The 15,282-nt window shown below is 39.7% G+C and overlaps 1 protein-coding gene across 1 annotated transcript in view; it reads left to right on the forward strand.

Annotated features, from left to right (window-relative positions):
* Positions 1 to 15,051, forward strand: part of LOC306857503 (fatty acid synthase-like) — a 29,541-nt gene extending 14,490 nt beyond the window's left edge. Inside the window, exons 12-42 of the mRNA XM_079397477.1 lie at positions 88 to 182; positions 715 to 849; positions 954 to 1,157; positions 1,247 to 1,362; positions 1,460 to 1,635; positions 1,715 to 1,906; positions 2,457 to 2,537; positions 2,659 to 2,844; positions 2,952 to 3,131; positions 3,214 to 3,417; positions 3,897 to 4,210; positions 4,296 to 4,682; positions 4,860 to 5,030; positions 5,550 to 5,665; positions 5,820 to 5,974; positions 6,097 to 6,300; positions 6,395 to 6,545; positions 6,628 to 6,806; positions 7,329 to 7,448; positions 7,571 to 7,693; positions 7,817 to 8,040; positions 8,150 to 8,351; positions 8,971 to 9,122; positions 9,213 to 9,304; positions 9,393 to 9,790; positions 9,881 to 10,069; positions 10,294 to 10,521; positions 11,070 to 11,281; positions 11,367 to 11,465; positions 11,614 to 11,865; positions 13,539 to 15,051. Of these exons, the coding sequence (XP_079253603.1) occupies positions 88 to 182; positions 715 to 849; positions 954 to 1,157; positions 1,247 to 1,362; positions 1,460 to 1,635; positions 1,715 to 1,906; positions 2,457 to 2,537; positions 2,659 to 2,844; positions 2,952 to 3,131; positions 3,214 to 3,417; positions 3,897 to 4,210; positions 4,296 to 4,682; positions 4,860 to 5,030; positions 5,550 to 5,665; positions 5,820 to 5,974; positions 6,097 to 6,300; positions 6,395 to 6,545; positions 6,628 to 6,806; positions 7,329 to 7,448; positions 7,571 to 7,693; positions 7,817 to 8,040; positions 8,150 to 8,351; positions 8,971 to 9,122; positions 9,213 to 9,304; positions 9,393 to 9,790; positions 9,881 to 10,069; positions 10,294 to 10,521; positions 11,070 to 11,281; positions 11,367 to 11,465; positions 11,614 to 11,865; positions 13,539 to 13,676 (5,675 nt within the window). The 3' untranslated portion in view covers positions 13,677 to 15,051. The remainder of the gene's footprint in view (positions 1 to 87; positions 183 to 714; positions 850 to 953; positions 1,158 to 1,246; positions 1,363 to 1,459; positions 1,636 to 1,714; positions 1,907 to 2,456; positions 2,538 to 2,658; positions 2,845 to 2,951; positions 3,132 to 3,213; positions 3,418 to 3,896; positions 4,211 to 4,295; positions 4,683 to 4,859; positions 5,031 to 5,549; positions 5,666 to 5,819; positions 5,975 to 6,096; positions 6,301 to 6,394; positions 6,546 to 6,627; positions 6,807 to 7,328; positions 7,449 to 7,570; positions 7,694 to 7,816; positions 8,041 to 8,149; positions 8,352 to 8,970; positions 9,123 to 9,212; positions 9,305 to 9,392; positions 9,791 to 9,880; positions 10,070 to 10,293; positions 10,522 to 11,069; positions 11,282 to 11,366; positions 11,466 to 11,613; positions 11,866 to 13,538) is intronic.
* The last annotated feature ends 231 nt before the right edge of the window (positions 15,052 to 15,282 follow it).

Raw genomic sequence — 15,282 nt, forward strand, 5'->3', positions numbered from 1 at the left:
TTTTGTTCAGCAATGTATGCTATAAATTTTTTTAGCAAGCTTACCAATGGTTCCTTTTACCAACCCTCCCATCATCTCCCCCCTCAGGCCTAACGTGGGAAGAATGCAAAGCTCAGTGTCCACAGGGTGTCGTTCCTGCTTGTCACAATGCTGAGGATACTGTGACCATCTCAGGCCCTCAGGTTATACACTAAGAAATAACATCACCCTAATTGTGTGTGTGTATGTATATATATATATTTTTATATATATATATATATATATATATATATATATATATATATATATATATATATATATATATATATATATATATATATATATATATATATATATATATAAAAATTCATAAGCTTCTTATGCGCTCATCAAGGCTACATACATTTTATGAAAAAAATACTGTATTAATAGTATTATTGTCAAATATTATTACATGTAAAATAACTCTTTTCAATTTGAATGTAATCTTAAAATTTAATTTAGTCCTATGATAGCAAAGTAGAATTTTGAGTAACTTTTACTCCAGTCTCTCCAGCCTTATTTTAAATGAATAAAAATTGTTGTTGTTTTTAAATACCAAACTAACATTAATTCTTTAGATGTATAAAATATTCTTAGGGGTTTTTTTAGGTTTTGAGAAATTATAGAATTTTTTAAATATATAGAGTGAAAGTATGTATTCTAGTACCTAACAGCAAGTGTTTGGTTATGCAGGACTCTGTCAGCAAGTTTGTTGCCCAGCTGAAAGAGGCCGGTGTGTTTGCCAAAGAAGTGCGCAGTGCTGGTGTGGCTTTCCACTCGTATTATATGGCCTCTATTGCTCCAGCCCTTCTGTGTGCACTGCAGAATGTGAGTTGGTGAGGCATTGCAGTGTCACAGTGCACTCTGCTGGACATTAGCATTTCAAAACCTCAGCTCAGATAGACACTGACTTCATGTACGTGTTCTTCTAGGTAATAAAAAACCCAAGGCCTCGTTCAGCACGCTGGATCAGCACGTCCATCCCACAGACAGACTGGGAGAGCCCACTGGCGCTCTACTCATCTGCAGAGTACCATGTCAATAACTTGGTCAGCCCTGTGCTCTTTCAGGAGGGACTGAGCTTTGTGCCCGATAATGCTGTGGCAGTAGAAATTGCCCCACATGCTTTGCTACAGGTAACAAGGAATTGACCTTAATACGCATGTCTTCAAGATTCAAATGTAGATCCATTTCTATTATTAACATGCTCTTGATTAATCTTCAGGCCATCTTGAAGCGGAGCTTAAAACCCACCTGCTCCATACTCCCCCTAATTAAAAGAGGACACGCCAACAATCTGGAGTTCTTCCTTTCTCATGTGGGCAAGATCTACATGAATGGGTTGGTTTTTGTACTCTTAATTTCCTAGTTGTTTTGACCTAGAATTGTTAGCATTTCCAATGTTAAATGATTGATGCACACTCTTTTGCATCTGCAGAATTAACGTGGACAGTAATAAATTGTACCCAACTGTTGAATATCCTGTTCCGACTGGGACCCCACTCATCTCCCCTCACATTCAGTGGGACCATTCCCAGGTCTGGGATGTGCCCAAGGTGGAGGACTTCCCTGCTGGCTCAGGAGGATCCACCTCAGCCACTGTATACAATATCGGTGGGTAGTTGTGAAATTGAAATTAGTGTTTTTCTCATCTTTGCTGTCATGTCATACTTATTTTTTATGTTTTGTGCAGACATGAACCCAGAGTCTCCTGATTATTACATGATTGGACATTGCATTGATGGTCGGGTGCTGTACCCAGCCACCGGATACCTGGTTCTGGCCTGGAGGACTCTGATGAGATCTCTGGGTACAGTCATGGAGCACACACCTGTTATATTTGAAGACGTCACCATCCACAGAGCCACCATCCTACCCAAGACAGGTAAAAGATTTGTTTTCTTTGACCGCTCTTGTAAATGCAAACTTCTCACTATTGAAACTTTATATTCCTTATTTCTTTGACCAAAAGTAAAGACATTTAAAAAGATTTCAAATTCAAATAAATGTAGTTCTTTTGAATTTTATATTCATCAAAGGCAACATCTATAATAATAAGATTGATAAATCAACATATCAGAATAATTTCTGAACGATCCTTTGACACTAAAGACTGGAGTAACTTAAAATTCAGCTTTGCCATTGCAGGAGTAAATTACATTTTAAAATATATTCAAATAAAAGACAGTTATTTCAAATTCTAAAACTGTTTCACAATCCTGTTTTTCTCTATTTTGATCAAACAAATGCAGCCTTGGCGAGCATAAGAGGCTTCTTTTTAGAAACATTAAAAAATATTACCACTTCCAATTTTTTTAAATGGTAGAGTACTTCCATAATTTGGAGTAAATTTGAAACTAAATAGAACAGACTAGTTGTTAGCTTGTTAATCTTGGCTTAGTGCTAACCAAATTGTTTTGTGCATTGCATAACAGGGTCTGTCCAGCTGGAAGTGCGACTCATGCCTGCCACTAACCGTTTTGAGGTGTCAGAGAATGGAAATCTGGCTGTCAGTGGTGAGTTTCCAGACAACATGAGACCCCATTCACAACTTAATTTTCATTGTAACGTTTTTGTGTAAAACAAGATATTTGTAAATCGACAAATAATCACATTCTCATACCCTTGGTGTCTCAGGTAAGGTGAGTGTCTTGGAGGATGCTGGACTTGATGCTTTCCATGCTGAGCTGAATAAACCAATGGCTGTAGACAAGGAAGATCCTAAAATGCTTTTGAAAGCTGGGGACATCTACAAAGAGCTGCGTCTGCGTGGATATGACTATGGAAAAACTTTCCAGGGAATCCTGGAGTCTAACAATGCTGGTAATTCCCCTCAAATGCATCTTAAACTTATATTGTGGAGATAATGTTGCTATGGTCAAAAACACGATTTGGCCAGTCCTGAGCTCTTTGTATTCTGGTTCTTCCAGGTGACTATGGAAAGCTTCACTGGAATGGTAACTGGGTGACATTTTTAGACACCATGCTACAGATGATTGTAGTGGGGCTGTCCGGTCGCAGCTTGAGACTGCCTACTCGCATCCGCTGTGTGTGTGTGGACCCCAGAATTCACAAGGAGAGGGTAAACGAGTATACAGATGATCAGAAAGGTATTAGACACACCATCTACCTGAAGTCTGATGTAACCTGTTCTAAGCTGAAATGTATCTGACCAAAATTTCTTCTCCTTAGCTGTGGATGTTCATGTTAACCGCTGCCTGGACAACATAACAGCTGGAGGAGTTCAGATCTGTGGGCTTCACGCTACCGTAGCACCTCGTCGCCAACAGCAGCAGACTCTGCCCACTTTGGAGGAGTTTGCCTTTGTTCCCTATGTGGACCCAGATTGCCTGAGAACCAATGAGAAATTTGGAGACCAACTGAGACATTGCAAAGGCATGTTGTGATTGTCATTTCTTTGAGAAATGCAGCATGGCATTTTGCATTAATTTTTTTTATATATATTTGTGAAAGTCTTTTTTGCACACCAAGGCTGATCAAAAATACAGTAAAATGTGTATAGCAAAGCTGAATTTTCAGCCATCTTCAGTCTCACACGATCCTTCTGAAATCATTATAATGTGCTTGGTGTTCAAGAAATATTTATTATTATCAATGTTGAAAACAGTTATTGATAAGAAAAAAAAACAATTAAGATTTTTTTATAAATAGAAAGTTCAAATGAACAGCAGAACTTTTTTCGCAACATTATAAATGCCTTTCGCTTTTGATCAATTTAATGTTTTAAATTCATAGTTTTTGTAAAATTAGAAGGATCTGAAATGATTTAATTTTTGTCCCCGGATTTAATTTTCTGGGGTATTTTCCTCTATTTCAGTGGTACTGTACTTACTTTCCCTATGTTGTATATGCAGGTCTAATACAGCGTCTGCAGAGGAAGCTGGCCAATCAGGGAGTGAAGATCTCCATCCCTGGGCTAGAAGGTGCAACAGAGAGCCAGCTGATTGGATCAGAGGCAGAGAAAGGCCTGTTGCGGTTGCTCTCTGTGCTGTGTGGACTGGAGCTGAACGGAAACCTGCGCTCTGAGCTGGAACAGACAGTGGAGAAGGAAAGAGACTGTCTGCTGCAGGACCCTCTGCTCAACGGCCTGCTGGACTCCCAGGCATTACGTCACTGCTTGGACACGGCCCTTGAGAACAGCACTCCTGGAAAACTCAAAGTTGTGGAGGTGTGGGGAATTCATTATTTAGGATGAAAATAGGCAGGGGTGGATGACACGGTTGAAGTTCTCAACATGTATTCTTCTCCTTCAGGCTCTAGCTGCTGATGGTCATGTGTTTTCTCGGGCTGTTGGTCTCCTCAATATCCAGCCAATGTTGCGTCTTGACTACACGGCTTCAGATGTCTCCGTTGACCAGCTTTCTGCTCACCAGAGCTCCCTGGAAGAGCAGGGCATCTCAACTGCTCAGTGGGACCCTCTTCAGGGCCCAGCAACGGGTGGTCTGGATGGGGCTGACCTGGTTGTGTGTAACTATGCAACAAGGCACACGGCCAACCCTGCACTTCTGATACAGAACCTGACTTCAGCTGCGAGGGAAGGCGGCTTTGTTTTGATCCACACCTTGCTGAGAGGAGACACTCTGGGAGAGACGGTAGCCTTTCTCACATCTCAAAACAACCAGGAGGGTTTGTTGACACAGGTGTGTGCTTAAAAACTTAATCGCTCAGTCTCAGATCCACAACATAAATGAAAGTGAATAACAAAGTTGTGACAACATTAAATAACACGGTGTATTGTTTTGTCTGTTCTTTTTTGTTTTGTCTGGCTCCTTGCAACGTTCTCAAGGTTCTAAATGGAATTGTTTTGTTTTTTTCAGACTGAATGGGAGGCGCTCTTCCAAAAGGCCTCTTTAAATGTTGTCATGCTGAGAAAGTCCTATTACGGCTCTGCGCTCTTCCTCTGTCACCGGCGCCAACAGTACCCTCGGGATCAACCTGTCCTTATTTTTGTGGACCCTACTGACTATAAATGGGTGGAGACTCTAAAGGTGATTATTAAAGTCAGCATAAAATGAAAATTCACTGTTTAGACAATACTTGTTACAGATATTACTGTGAATTGTTCATCCATGTATATGATCCGTTTTTTAATGGAAAGAAGTGACCTTGTAATGTTTCATCAAAAATGTCTTAACTCTGTCTTCTGGTGAAAACTTCAGCCTTCTCTCTGGTGGCATATGCAAAACTTTCATTTATTTTGAACGCACACATCTCACATCTCGCACACATCTCAAAATCCAATCAGCAGTTGATCGATATGCTCAAGTCCCTGCCCTACAATTTTTTTTTCTTTTTTGATAATTCGTCGTCACAATATGGGGGAAAAAATATTTGTCAATACTTCTGTTTCATCATGGTATTAATCATGCAAACTCATTAGTGGTGTTGCCAAGCCCTCCAAGAACACACTGTAGTCCCATAACAACAGGCTAAAACTAATCGGCAGACTCCTTAAATGAATCCTAATGCATGCCTCTAACCCTTTCTGTCTCCTTTTTTCTCATTAGAGCACCTTAGCGGAGTCATCTGATATCCCAGTCTGGCTCATTGCCACTAAGGGTCATAATGGAGTGGTGGGAATGGTGAACTGCCTCAGACAGGAGCCTGGAGGCAACCGTATACGGTCCGTCCAATTCCTGTGCCGTTAGTGTTCCACATATGCTACTGTACTTTTCTGTTATTATATTTTTGATGGTACAATTATGCAATTGTTAGGTATTGAATGTTTTGTAGTATAGATCATTCATGTACGTGGTCTTTTTTTCCCTCTCCAATAGGTGTGCATTTGTTTCTAATCTAAGTAAGGACGCTGATGTCCCCTCCCTTGTTCCTACCCAAAAGGACATGAAGTCATTACTAAAGAAGGATCTGGTCATGAACGTGTACCGTGATGGACAGTGGGGTGTCTTTAGACACCACTTGTTAACGCAAGGTAGAAAAGGATGTCATATAAGACTTTGTGACATACTGACTGATCTGTCTTTGATTGGATCTTTTGATTGAAGTCTTTTGAGCATGTTGTGATCGTCTTCTGTTCTGTGCATTCATATTTAGATCTTAGCGAGGAGTTGACAGAGCAGGCCTACGTCAATGTCCTGACCCGCGGTGATCTTTCATCGCTAAGATGGATTGCTTCCCCACTGCGTCATTTTGTCCCATCCAATCCCAACGTGCAGCTCTGCCGTGTTTACTACTCCTCCCTCAACTTCAGAGACATCATGCTGGCCACTGGCAAGCTGCCTCCAGATGCCATCCCTGGTTTGTACCCCATCTTGTTTTTGTGAAATCTTGCACGCTAGCTTACCCTATAAAAAGACTTAGAAAAGAGACTTTTCTCGTTTTGTCCATGCAGGAGACATAGCGCTGCAGCAATGCATGCTGGGAATGGAGTTTTCGGGACGAGACCCCAGTGGGCGACGTGTAATGGGTTTGCTGCCAGCGAAAGGTCTAGCCACCTGTGTGGACGCAGACAAGCGCTTCCTTTGGGATGTTCCATCTAGCTGGTGAGAACCTCTGCACCTCTGAATCTGAATGTGACGTCTTCCTGCAAAACTCTCAATGCTAAGTGAAGCTGTTTATGTGCAGGATGCTGGAGCAGGCCGCCTCCGTTCCAGTGGTGTACGCCACTGCATATTATTCCCTAGTGGTGCGAGGGCGTCTGAGGCCTGGAGAAAGTGTGCTGATCCATTCAGGCTCTGGAGGGGTGGGACAGGCCGCTATTGCTATTGCACTTAGTATGCGCTGCCGAGTCTTCACAACAGTCGGCAAGTGACGCACTTTTGCTTCTTTAAGAGTTTAAAAAGATGTGATTTGTAATTAATGAACACTGGGGAATGTAATCTCTTTGCTTGTGAGTAAATTAACTCCAAATACAGCTACACAAAAAGACGCAAATGTGTAAAATGAAATGTTAAATGAAAACTAATTTTACAAAACTAAATTTGGTATATCACTAATTAAAACACGTCTACAACAGTCAATGAATAACTACAAGATAAAAATTTTTACAATTCAACAAAGGGCAGTTTAACACATTTAAATGTAACGTTTTAATTAATATAAAAAATCTTTGAATATTTGGTTTAATTTTCTTACATGTGACCCTTAAAGTCATCTTCATAGACTAAATTAGATGCCATTGCAGTCAGAGTGAAATGGGCTATAATTAATGAATATGACACTGTATCGTAAATTTAGTGGAGATTTTCATCAAAAGACAAAAGCTATGACTAAAACAGCTGTTGAAAAATGAACATTGCTGACGTGTATCTCGTTTTGATTCACAGGTTCTGGAGAGAAGAAGGCGTACCTGCAGGAAAGATTCCCACAGCTTACAGCAGAATCCTTCGCTAATTCTAGAGATGCCTCATTTGAACAGCATGTAATGCTCCAGACTCAAGGCAAAGGTGAATAGACTACATTACAATGACTCTGAATACACAGCAGCATTGCATCTAAATTTCTGTAGATTGAGATATTAAACCACCTATGTGTGTATTTTTTTTTTTTTTTTTTTTTTTTTTTGCAGGAGTTGATGTGGTACTAAATTCCCTAGCTGAAGAGAAGCTGCAGGCCAGCTTGCGTTGTTTGGCCAGACATGGGCGTTTCCTGGAGATCGGCAAATATGACCTTTCTAACAACACACCACTAGGTGCGTCCCAGATGTACAACAATTTCTGAATCAATCAAAAATCATCTTTTTCTCTATCTATTATTCTCTTACTTTTATACTTAAATACAGTTAAATGTAATTGTCCAATTGTTTTTGATTCAGGTATGGCTCTGTTCCTAAAGAACGTGGCCTTCCACGGCATACTGCTGGATGCTTTGTTTGAGGAGGGGAACAGGGAATGGGAGGAGGTATCTGAGCTTCTGAAGAAGGGAATCGCTAGTGGAGTCGTTCAGCCATTACGTACCACTGTCTTTGAGAGGAACCAGGTGGAGGATGCCTTCCGCTACATGGCTCAGGGCAAACACATCGGCAAAGTCCTGCTGCAGGTAATGGCGGTGGTTAATTTTTATGAACCTGCATAAAAAATGAAATTTTGGATGGGAGATTTATCATCCTTTACTGTGCTAATTGCTTTTCTCTGCTTTCACCTCTCAGGTACGTTCAGAGGAGACGAGCAGCACTGTTCCTGCAGTCTCTCCTCTTTCTATTCCCGCTATCTGCCGTACCTTCTTCCCTGCCTCTCTCTCATACATCATCACTGGAGGTCTGGGTGGTTTCGGCTTGGAGTTGGCCCAATGGCTCACTGAGAGAGGTGCTCGTAAACTGGTGCTGACGTCACGGTCTGGCATCCGCAACGGTAAATGTGCACTTGGATGTGATAAGTTTTCATGTCAGCATTGGTCAGTGTTGTTAACTAAAACAAAATTAAATTTAACTTAAGTTATATGTAAATCGTATTAATGTAATATTTATATTTGATTTATTTCAGTTAGTTTTGTAGGCAGTAATAAGTGTAAAAAAGCTAAAATAGAAATATTGAGAAACATCAAAATAATGAATAGAAATGGCAAAAGCACATAAATTACTAAAACAAAAATGATTAAAATCTTTTTCATTAATTGAAATAAAATATAAAAATTTGAAAAACTTTAATGTTTTGAAAATTTAAAACAATGCCTTTGCAATTAGCTGAAATAAAATAAGTTGAAGTACTAAATTGACTAAAAACTTAAATATATAAATAAATAATACTGAAATAAAAATTAAAGCTAAATAGAAAAATTTAAATAATAAAATTGACAAAAGCACTTAAGTACTAAAAATATTACAATTATTTTCATTAAATATAAACTGGTCGAGATGTTCAAAAATTCAAAATATTAATAAATACCGTAATAGTATATAAATAATAAAAATACTAAAGGAAAACTGATGTTGGTCAGGGTAACACAATAAAACGTCTGTTGTCTTGACAGGTTATCAAGCCAAGCGTGTTCGAGAGTGGCAGGCCATGGGCATCCAGGTCCTCGTGTCCACTAGTGATGTCAGCTCAATGGCAGGGACGGAGCGTCTCATCACTGAGGCCTGCCGCTTGGGTCCAGTTGGTGGCATCTTCCACCTTGCCATGGTAAAATTCAGTTGTTGCTTTCAGTTCACTTTTTTTTTTGTAGTCAAATAAAGGACAAAGACATAACTGATACTTCTCTCTGTTAACTAGGTCCTTAAAGATGGCATGCTGGAGAATCTGACCCCACAGCACTTCGTTGATGTCAACAAACCCAAATACGGTGGAACCATCCATCTAGACAAGTAGGGAATGGTTTGACTGAATATTTTCTTTCTTCAGCTGTTCACTTGTGGCTTGTTACAAATTTTAATAAACTACTCCTTTTGACAGCGTGACTAGGCAGAAGTGCCCAGAGCTTCAGCACTTTGTGGTGTTCTCCTCAGTCAGCTGCGGCCGAGGTAACGCTGGTCAGAGCAACTACGGCTTCGCCAACTCCACCATGGAGCGAGTGTGCGAGCAGCGCCGACACGACAACCTGCCGGGCCTGGCCATACAGTGGGGCGCCATTGGAGATGTGGGTGTCATTTTGGAGACCATGGGTGGCAATGATGCTGTAATTGGTGGCACGTTACCCCAGCGCATGTCTTCCTGTTTGGAAGTACTGGATAGATTCCTGTGCCAGCAGCGGCCTGTAATGTCCAGCTTTGTGTTGGCGGAGAAAGTGGTGGTCGCTAAAGGAGAAGGAAGCGGACAGAGGGACCTGGTGGAGGCTGTGGCTCATATTCTGGGTAAAAGCTCAGACCTGAAATGTTTAAAGTCTGATAAGCTGCACTTTATTTCATGCTTTTTAAAGTTACAGTGTCCCCTCATTCTCTCAGGTGTGCGTGATGTGAACAGTCTGAATGCTGACGCCTCATTGGCTGATCTGGGTCTCGATTCGCTGATGGGTGTTGAGGTTAGGCAGACACTGGAGAGGGACTATGACATTGTAATGGCAATGAGGGAAATCCGACAGCTAACCATTAATAAGCTACGGGAGCTTTCCAGCCAATCAGGAGGAAAAGAGGGTGAGTGTGTGATTCGTGTCAATATCGATAGCCTGACATTTTTTTTTCTAGAACATATTTTGTTATCCACAGTATCTTGAATAAGATATTGGGAAGTTGCTAAAAGATTGAATAAATTAATAAATTCAGGAGATGTAATTTCATGTTTTGTAAGATACAGTGCATTGAATTATTTGGAGAATAATGCATCAATATATAACTTTCTCTCATTCTGTTTCTCTCAGAGTCCCGAGCTGCTCCTGCAAAGCGATCTGGTGCTCAAGCTCTGCTGGAGTCAGATCTGAGTCGGATGCTGGTGAACCCGGACAGCCCCACGGTGGCCCCGCTTAACGAGGTCCAGAGTGCTGAAAGGCCCTTGTTCCTCGTTCACCCCATTGAGGGCTCCATTGCTGCCTTCCGCACTCTCACCAGCAAGCTTAGTGTGCCGTGCTACGGCCTGCAGTGTACCAAAGGTACAAACACAAGATCAAGGATCACTTTTCACTGTTAAGGCCCGTTCACACCAAGGATGATAAATATAAAGATAAAGTACGATAAAGATATAGTTCTAAAAAAAATTCTCAATATTAAAGAATAGCAGAGTCCACACCAAAGCTATAATGATAAAGGCACAGAGAAACGATATCGATGGAATCACTTTCAGAATGATTTTTTTCCAGTTGATGAATGATACAAACATTAACAGTCAATCAGAATCAATCCTGCTATCATGAGCTCGAGAAGCGGCAGACGAGTGTGCGCTTAGAATAAACAGACTGGTGTGGATGCTAATATCGTTATCTTTATAGTTATATATAAACTGCCTTTCAAGTATAAAGCCCTGTTAACTATAAAGATATAAGATATATATATATATATATATATATACACGAAAATCATGTTTTTTCATTGTGCATTCCAATTAATCTCAATCAAACTGCAGTTGGGTTATATTGATTATTTTGAATCAATCCTGTCCTGTTATATATTTGTCTGTTTTATGTGTTTTGTCCATCTGTAGCCGCTCCTCTAGACAGTATCCAGAATCTTGCTGCTTACTACGTGGAGTGCGTGAGGCAGGTGCAACCAGAGGGGCCGTATCGCATCGCTGGCTACTCATTCGGTGCTTGTGTGGCTTTTGAGATGTGCTCACAGCTGCAGGCAGCCAAATGCCCTGTGGAATACCTCTTCCTGTTTGACGGCTCACACTCTTATGTGGCAGCTTATACACAGGTGCAGTAAAACAGCTCAGGAAACACAAAAACAGATAAATGTGCTATGCTAGGTCATCATTTCAGATTTTTTTTTTCTCTGACAGAGTTACAGAGCCAAACTGACCCCTGGCAAAGAGTCTGAGGCAGAGACTGAAGCTCTGTGTGCTTTTATCCAACAGTTCACTGGCATTGAGTATAACAAGGTACATGAACAACTGTTGCTTTGTGATTTAAAGAATTAAGGGTCAAAAATCTTTTATTTAAAATGGTCTTTACTAAATGGACAGTACCTATATCATTACAGTTCAGTCAGTGCTAAAGCTAATGCTATCTCTGTATCCTTTCGCACAGCTGTTGGAGAAATTGTTACCTTTGTCAGACCTGGAGGCCCGTGTGAACAAGGCTGTTGATCTGATCACATCCAGCCATAAGAATGTCAGCCGAGATATGCTCCATTTTGCTGCTTCTACATTTTACCACAAACTGAAGGCTGCCGACCGCTATGTTCCAACTTCCAAGTATCACGGCAATGTCACCCTGCTGAGAGCCAAGGCCAGCAGCGAGTACGGTGATGGTTTAGGATCTGACTACAAACTGCACGAGGTAAAGACATGGACCACAAATATGATACTGTAGTCTTAAGTGTCACATGATTTGGTGCTGTATATAATTATTTTTTTAATTGTCACTTTTGATCATTTTAATGTGTTCTTGCCGAATGAAAGTAATAATACGTATTTTAAAAATTACCCAAAATTTTGAACTGTAGTGTATTTGAGCTTATTATTCAAATAACAAACAAATGTGAAGAAATAATATACTTTGAACATATTAGTTTTAATAATATTACTGAATATTTTTTTTACTTTTATATGGTACTAATTCTTCAAGCTATATCAGGAATATTTGTTATTATTAATATTATTATTATTTAAAAATTATTTTTCTTTAATCAAGAAGAGGGTTCAACTAGGGGTCAATTTAATGAAAAAAAAAACGATTTTACATATTTCATACATTAAAGGGGACCTACTATGCCCCTTTTTACAAGATGTAAAATAAGTCTCTGATGTCCCCAGAGCCTATATGTGAAGTTTTAGCTCAATATACCCCACAGATAAATTTTTACAGCTTGTTAAAATTGCCACTTTTAGGGTGTGAGCCAAAACGCGCTGTTTTGAGTATGTTGCTTTAAATGCGAGTGAGCTGTTGCTCCCGGAGAAGAGGGCAGAGCTTCAAGAGCTCCAGCTCTGGCATTAGCAGTGCTAGCCTTTGCAAATAAACATTCCACTATTAATACAAGCCTGTTATCTTTACAGAAAACTACTCTGTTTCATATCTGTCATCTGATTATACTGTGCATAATAAATTCGCATTTATGAATTACACAGACGGGGAGCACAGCGGGATAAAAATAAGAACTTAGCTGGTCTCATGCTATCACAAACTTTATAAGTCCCATTTCTGATTATGAGCTCGACAACTTTAAGCAATCGACTCACATTGCTTTCATATGCAACTTTTAACTACCACATTGTTATTCATAATCATTCTGATAGCACTTGAAGGCAGCATCAGTGAAAACACACAAGAGACAATGATAGACAATTTTACCACAGTGTCCTCGGCTCAGATGGGGGGAGATTATGGCGACTCCTATGTTCATTAGTGCATCCCAAAACACAACACTTGTAAAGCCACTTTGGCGCTGACATTGTATATATCTCCAGTAATGGCGGACCGCATCTTCTCACTCAGAGCTGCGTTTATGCTAATAGGACAGAGAGCGTCACAAATGGGTGGGACTTTTTCCCCTCTGTGACGTGCAGAGGGAGAATCTGAAACAGCTCATCTGGAGAGACTGTTTATGATTTATTGGTTTTATAAAAAAATTATTTGGTGGATTTTTAACATTATAGGCTGGGTGTTTTCACACACTGCAGCCACACAACTGTTCAAACACCTTATAAAAGTGATTTTTGCATAAGTCCCCTTTAAAATGTCAAACAAGTTTTGTTTTGAAAATACAATCACAAAAAAATCTTTAACAAAGCAATGATAAAAGAATATTAGCTACCAGCAACTGTGTTTTCCAGAAACAAAATTTGAGGACATTTTGTAGTGTGATCACCTTTGAGATGTAGCTCTGAACATGGTCTGTGTACAATTGCACAGGAAGTGCTTCTGAATCTGGGAAGGAGATTGTGCTGAGAAAAAGACTTGTTGCTGTAATGCATCCCTGCAGTGTTAATAATTGGATTGTGTTTCGTCTGCAGGTGTGTGATGGGAAGGTGTCAGTTCATGTGATCGAGGGAGACCACCGGACCTTCCTAGAGGGCGAGGGTGTGGAGTCCATCTCAGGCATCATCCACAGCTCACTGGCTGAACCCAGAGTCAGCACCAGAGAGGGCTGAATCTTCCCAGCTAACGGCTTTTACGTCTTTTTTCACTCTTACTCTGTTGCTTTCACCTGACAAACCAAAACTGTGTCCCGGCGTATTAAAGCATGCACGTTTGTGATCAGTTCGTACCTCTCACCCACACAACAGCCTTTTCCTTCTCATCTTTCTCATTCTCTACACATCTCAATTGCTTATCACGCTTTACTTCTTTATTCCACGCTGGGAACAAAAACGCATGTCTGTTTATTTGCTTTATCGGTTAAGATTCAATCAGCTGTTCATTGTCTTCTATAAATCATCATATGTTACTGTGAAAACTAAAATGTCACTGGTTTCTAGCATGAGTATAGCTTAGTACCATTTACCCTAAGTAGTGCCTAGCTGTAGTGATCACTGACACTGTCTAACACCTGCATAAGTCTGCTAAAGGTTTTGTCAGAACTGTGCATTCATGTTCATTCATCCAACCTAATGATGCGGACTGCAAGTCAAGGCTTCACTGTATTCAAATCCACATATTAGCCATTGGGATTCTAGTTACGCACATAGCTGAGATTGTTGTTTACCAATTGTGAGCGGTTACTGATGCTTTAGTTAAAATCGCTTCTGTTTACTGTAGCATTGTTCTTCTTTTCTGAATGATATTCGCTGGTTCTCTTGTTGTTGCTGAACATCTAAACTTATGCTGATATAACTGTGCAATTGATGTTTATTTAAAAGGGAAGATATGTATTAAAATGAACATTCCTGGATGAGAGTGACCATTAAGAGAGCTGGTTAATTGACTTGTTAATGTTTACGTTGAAGTTAATCAGAGTGAATCATCTCGGCTCATACTATAATGATGCTTTGCTGCTTAACCGTAGACCAATAACTGGAGTATTAACATTGTATTGACGTTTCTAATCCTTTTTTTGAGGATAGTACCAACATTCCTTATTCCGAGTCTCTCAGATGTATATGTTCTCCCAAAATGCTCTGTAATTAATTAACTGCTTTAATACTTCAGATGTTATTTGTAGTAAATTCTTGTGGCCAGGTCCACACTAAACACAAGCTCAGTTCATAGTGCAAATGGCATCATATTTTAGTCTAAATCTTGTCAGAATGAAGTGTTATTTGGTATAGGAGTGAAATTGATGTATGAATATTTTCATTGCAGTGACGTGATTACAGACTCTCTGTCACAACAGAGGAAAGTCTTCTGTTTGAAAGCAAATCACTACACATTTCTGAGACTAATTGTGGAAGTCAGTGACGAATTGTGATTTCTTTCAAAGCTGGAAAAGCTAGAGTTCATTTTTCTATTGAAATATTTTTTTCTTGTGGTGTAATTTTTCCAGTATTTATTGTACTAGTCCAAATAAAATGCTATTACTAACATACACATCCAATGTCTACTGGTTTTTCTTCAACCATATGAGATGTTCTGGTTCTATAGATTTAATGATTATGCAACCAAGCTAAGCTAAAAAGTATGATAATCCAGTTTGAACCAATGTTATCAAATAATTTTATTATGAACAAAAGTGAAAAGTGTAACAAAGTATACTCATTAATCTAATAAAAAAGTGGCCACATCAATTAAAAAATAAAAAATCCCCTTTGAAGACAACTG

Source organism: Barbus barbus (assembly GCF_936440315.1).
Source record: "Barbus barbus genome assembly, chromosome: 38".
NCBI lineage: Eukaryota > Metazoa > Chordata > Actinopteri > Cypriniformes > Cyprinidae > Barbus > Barbus barbus.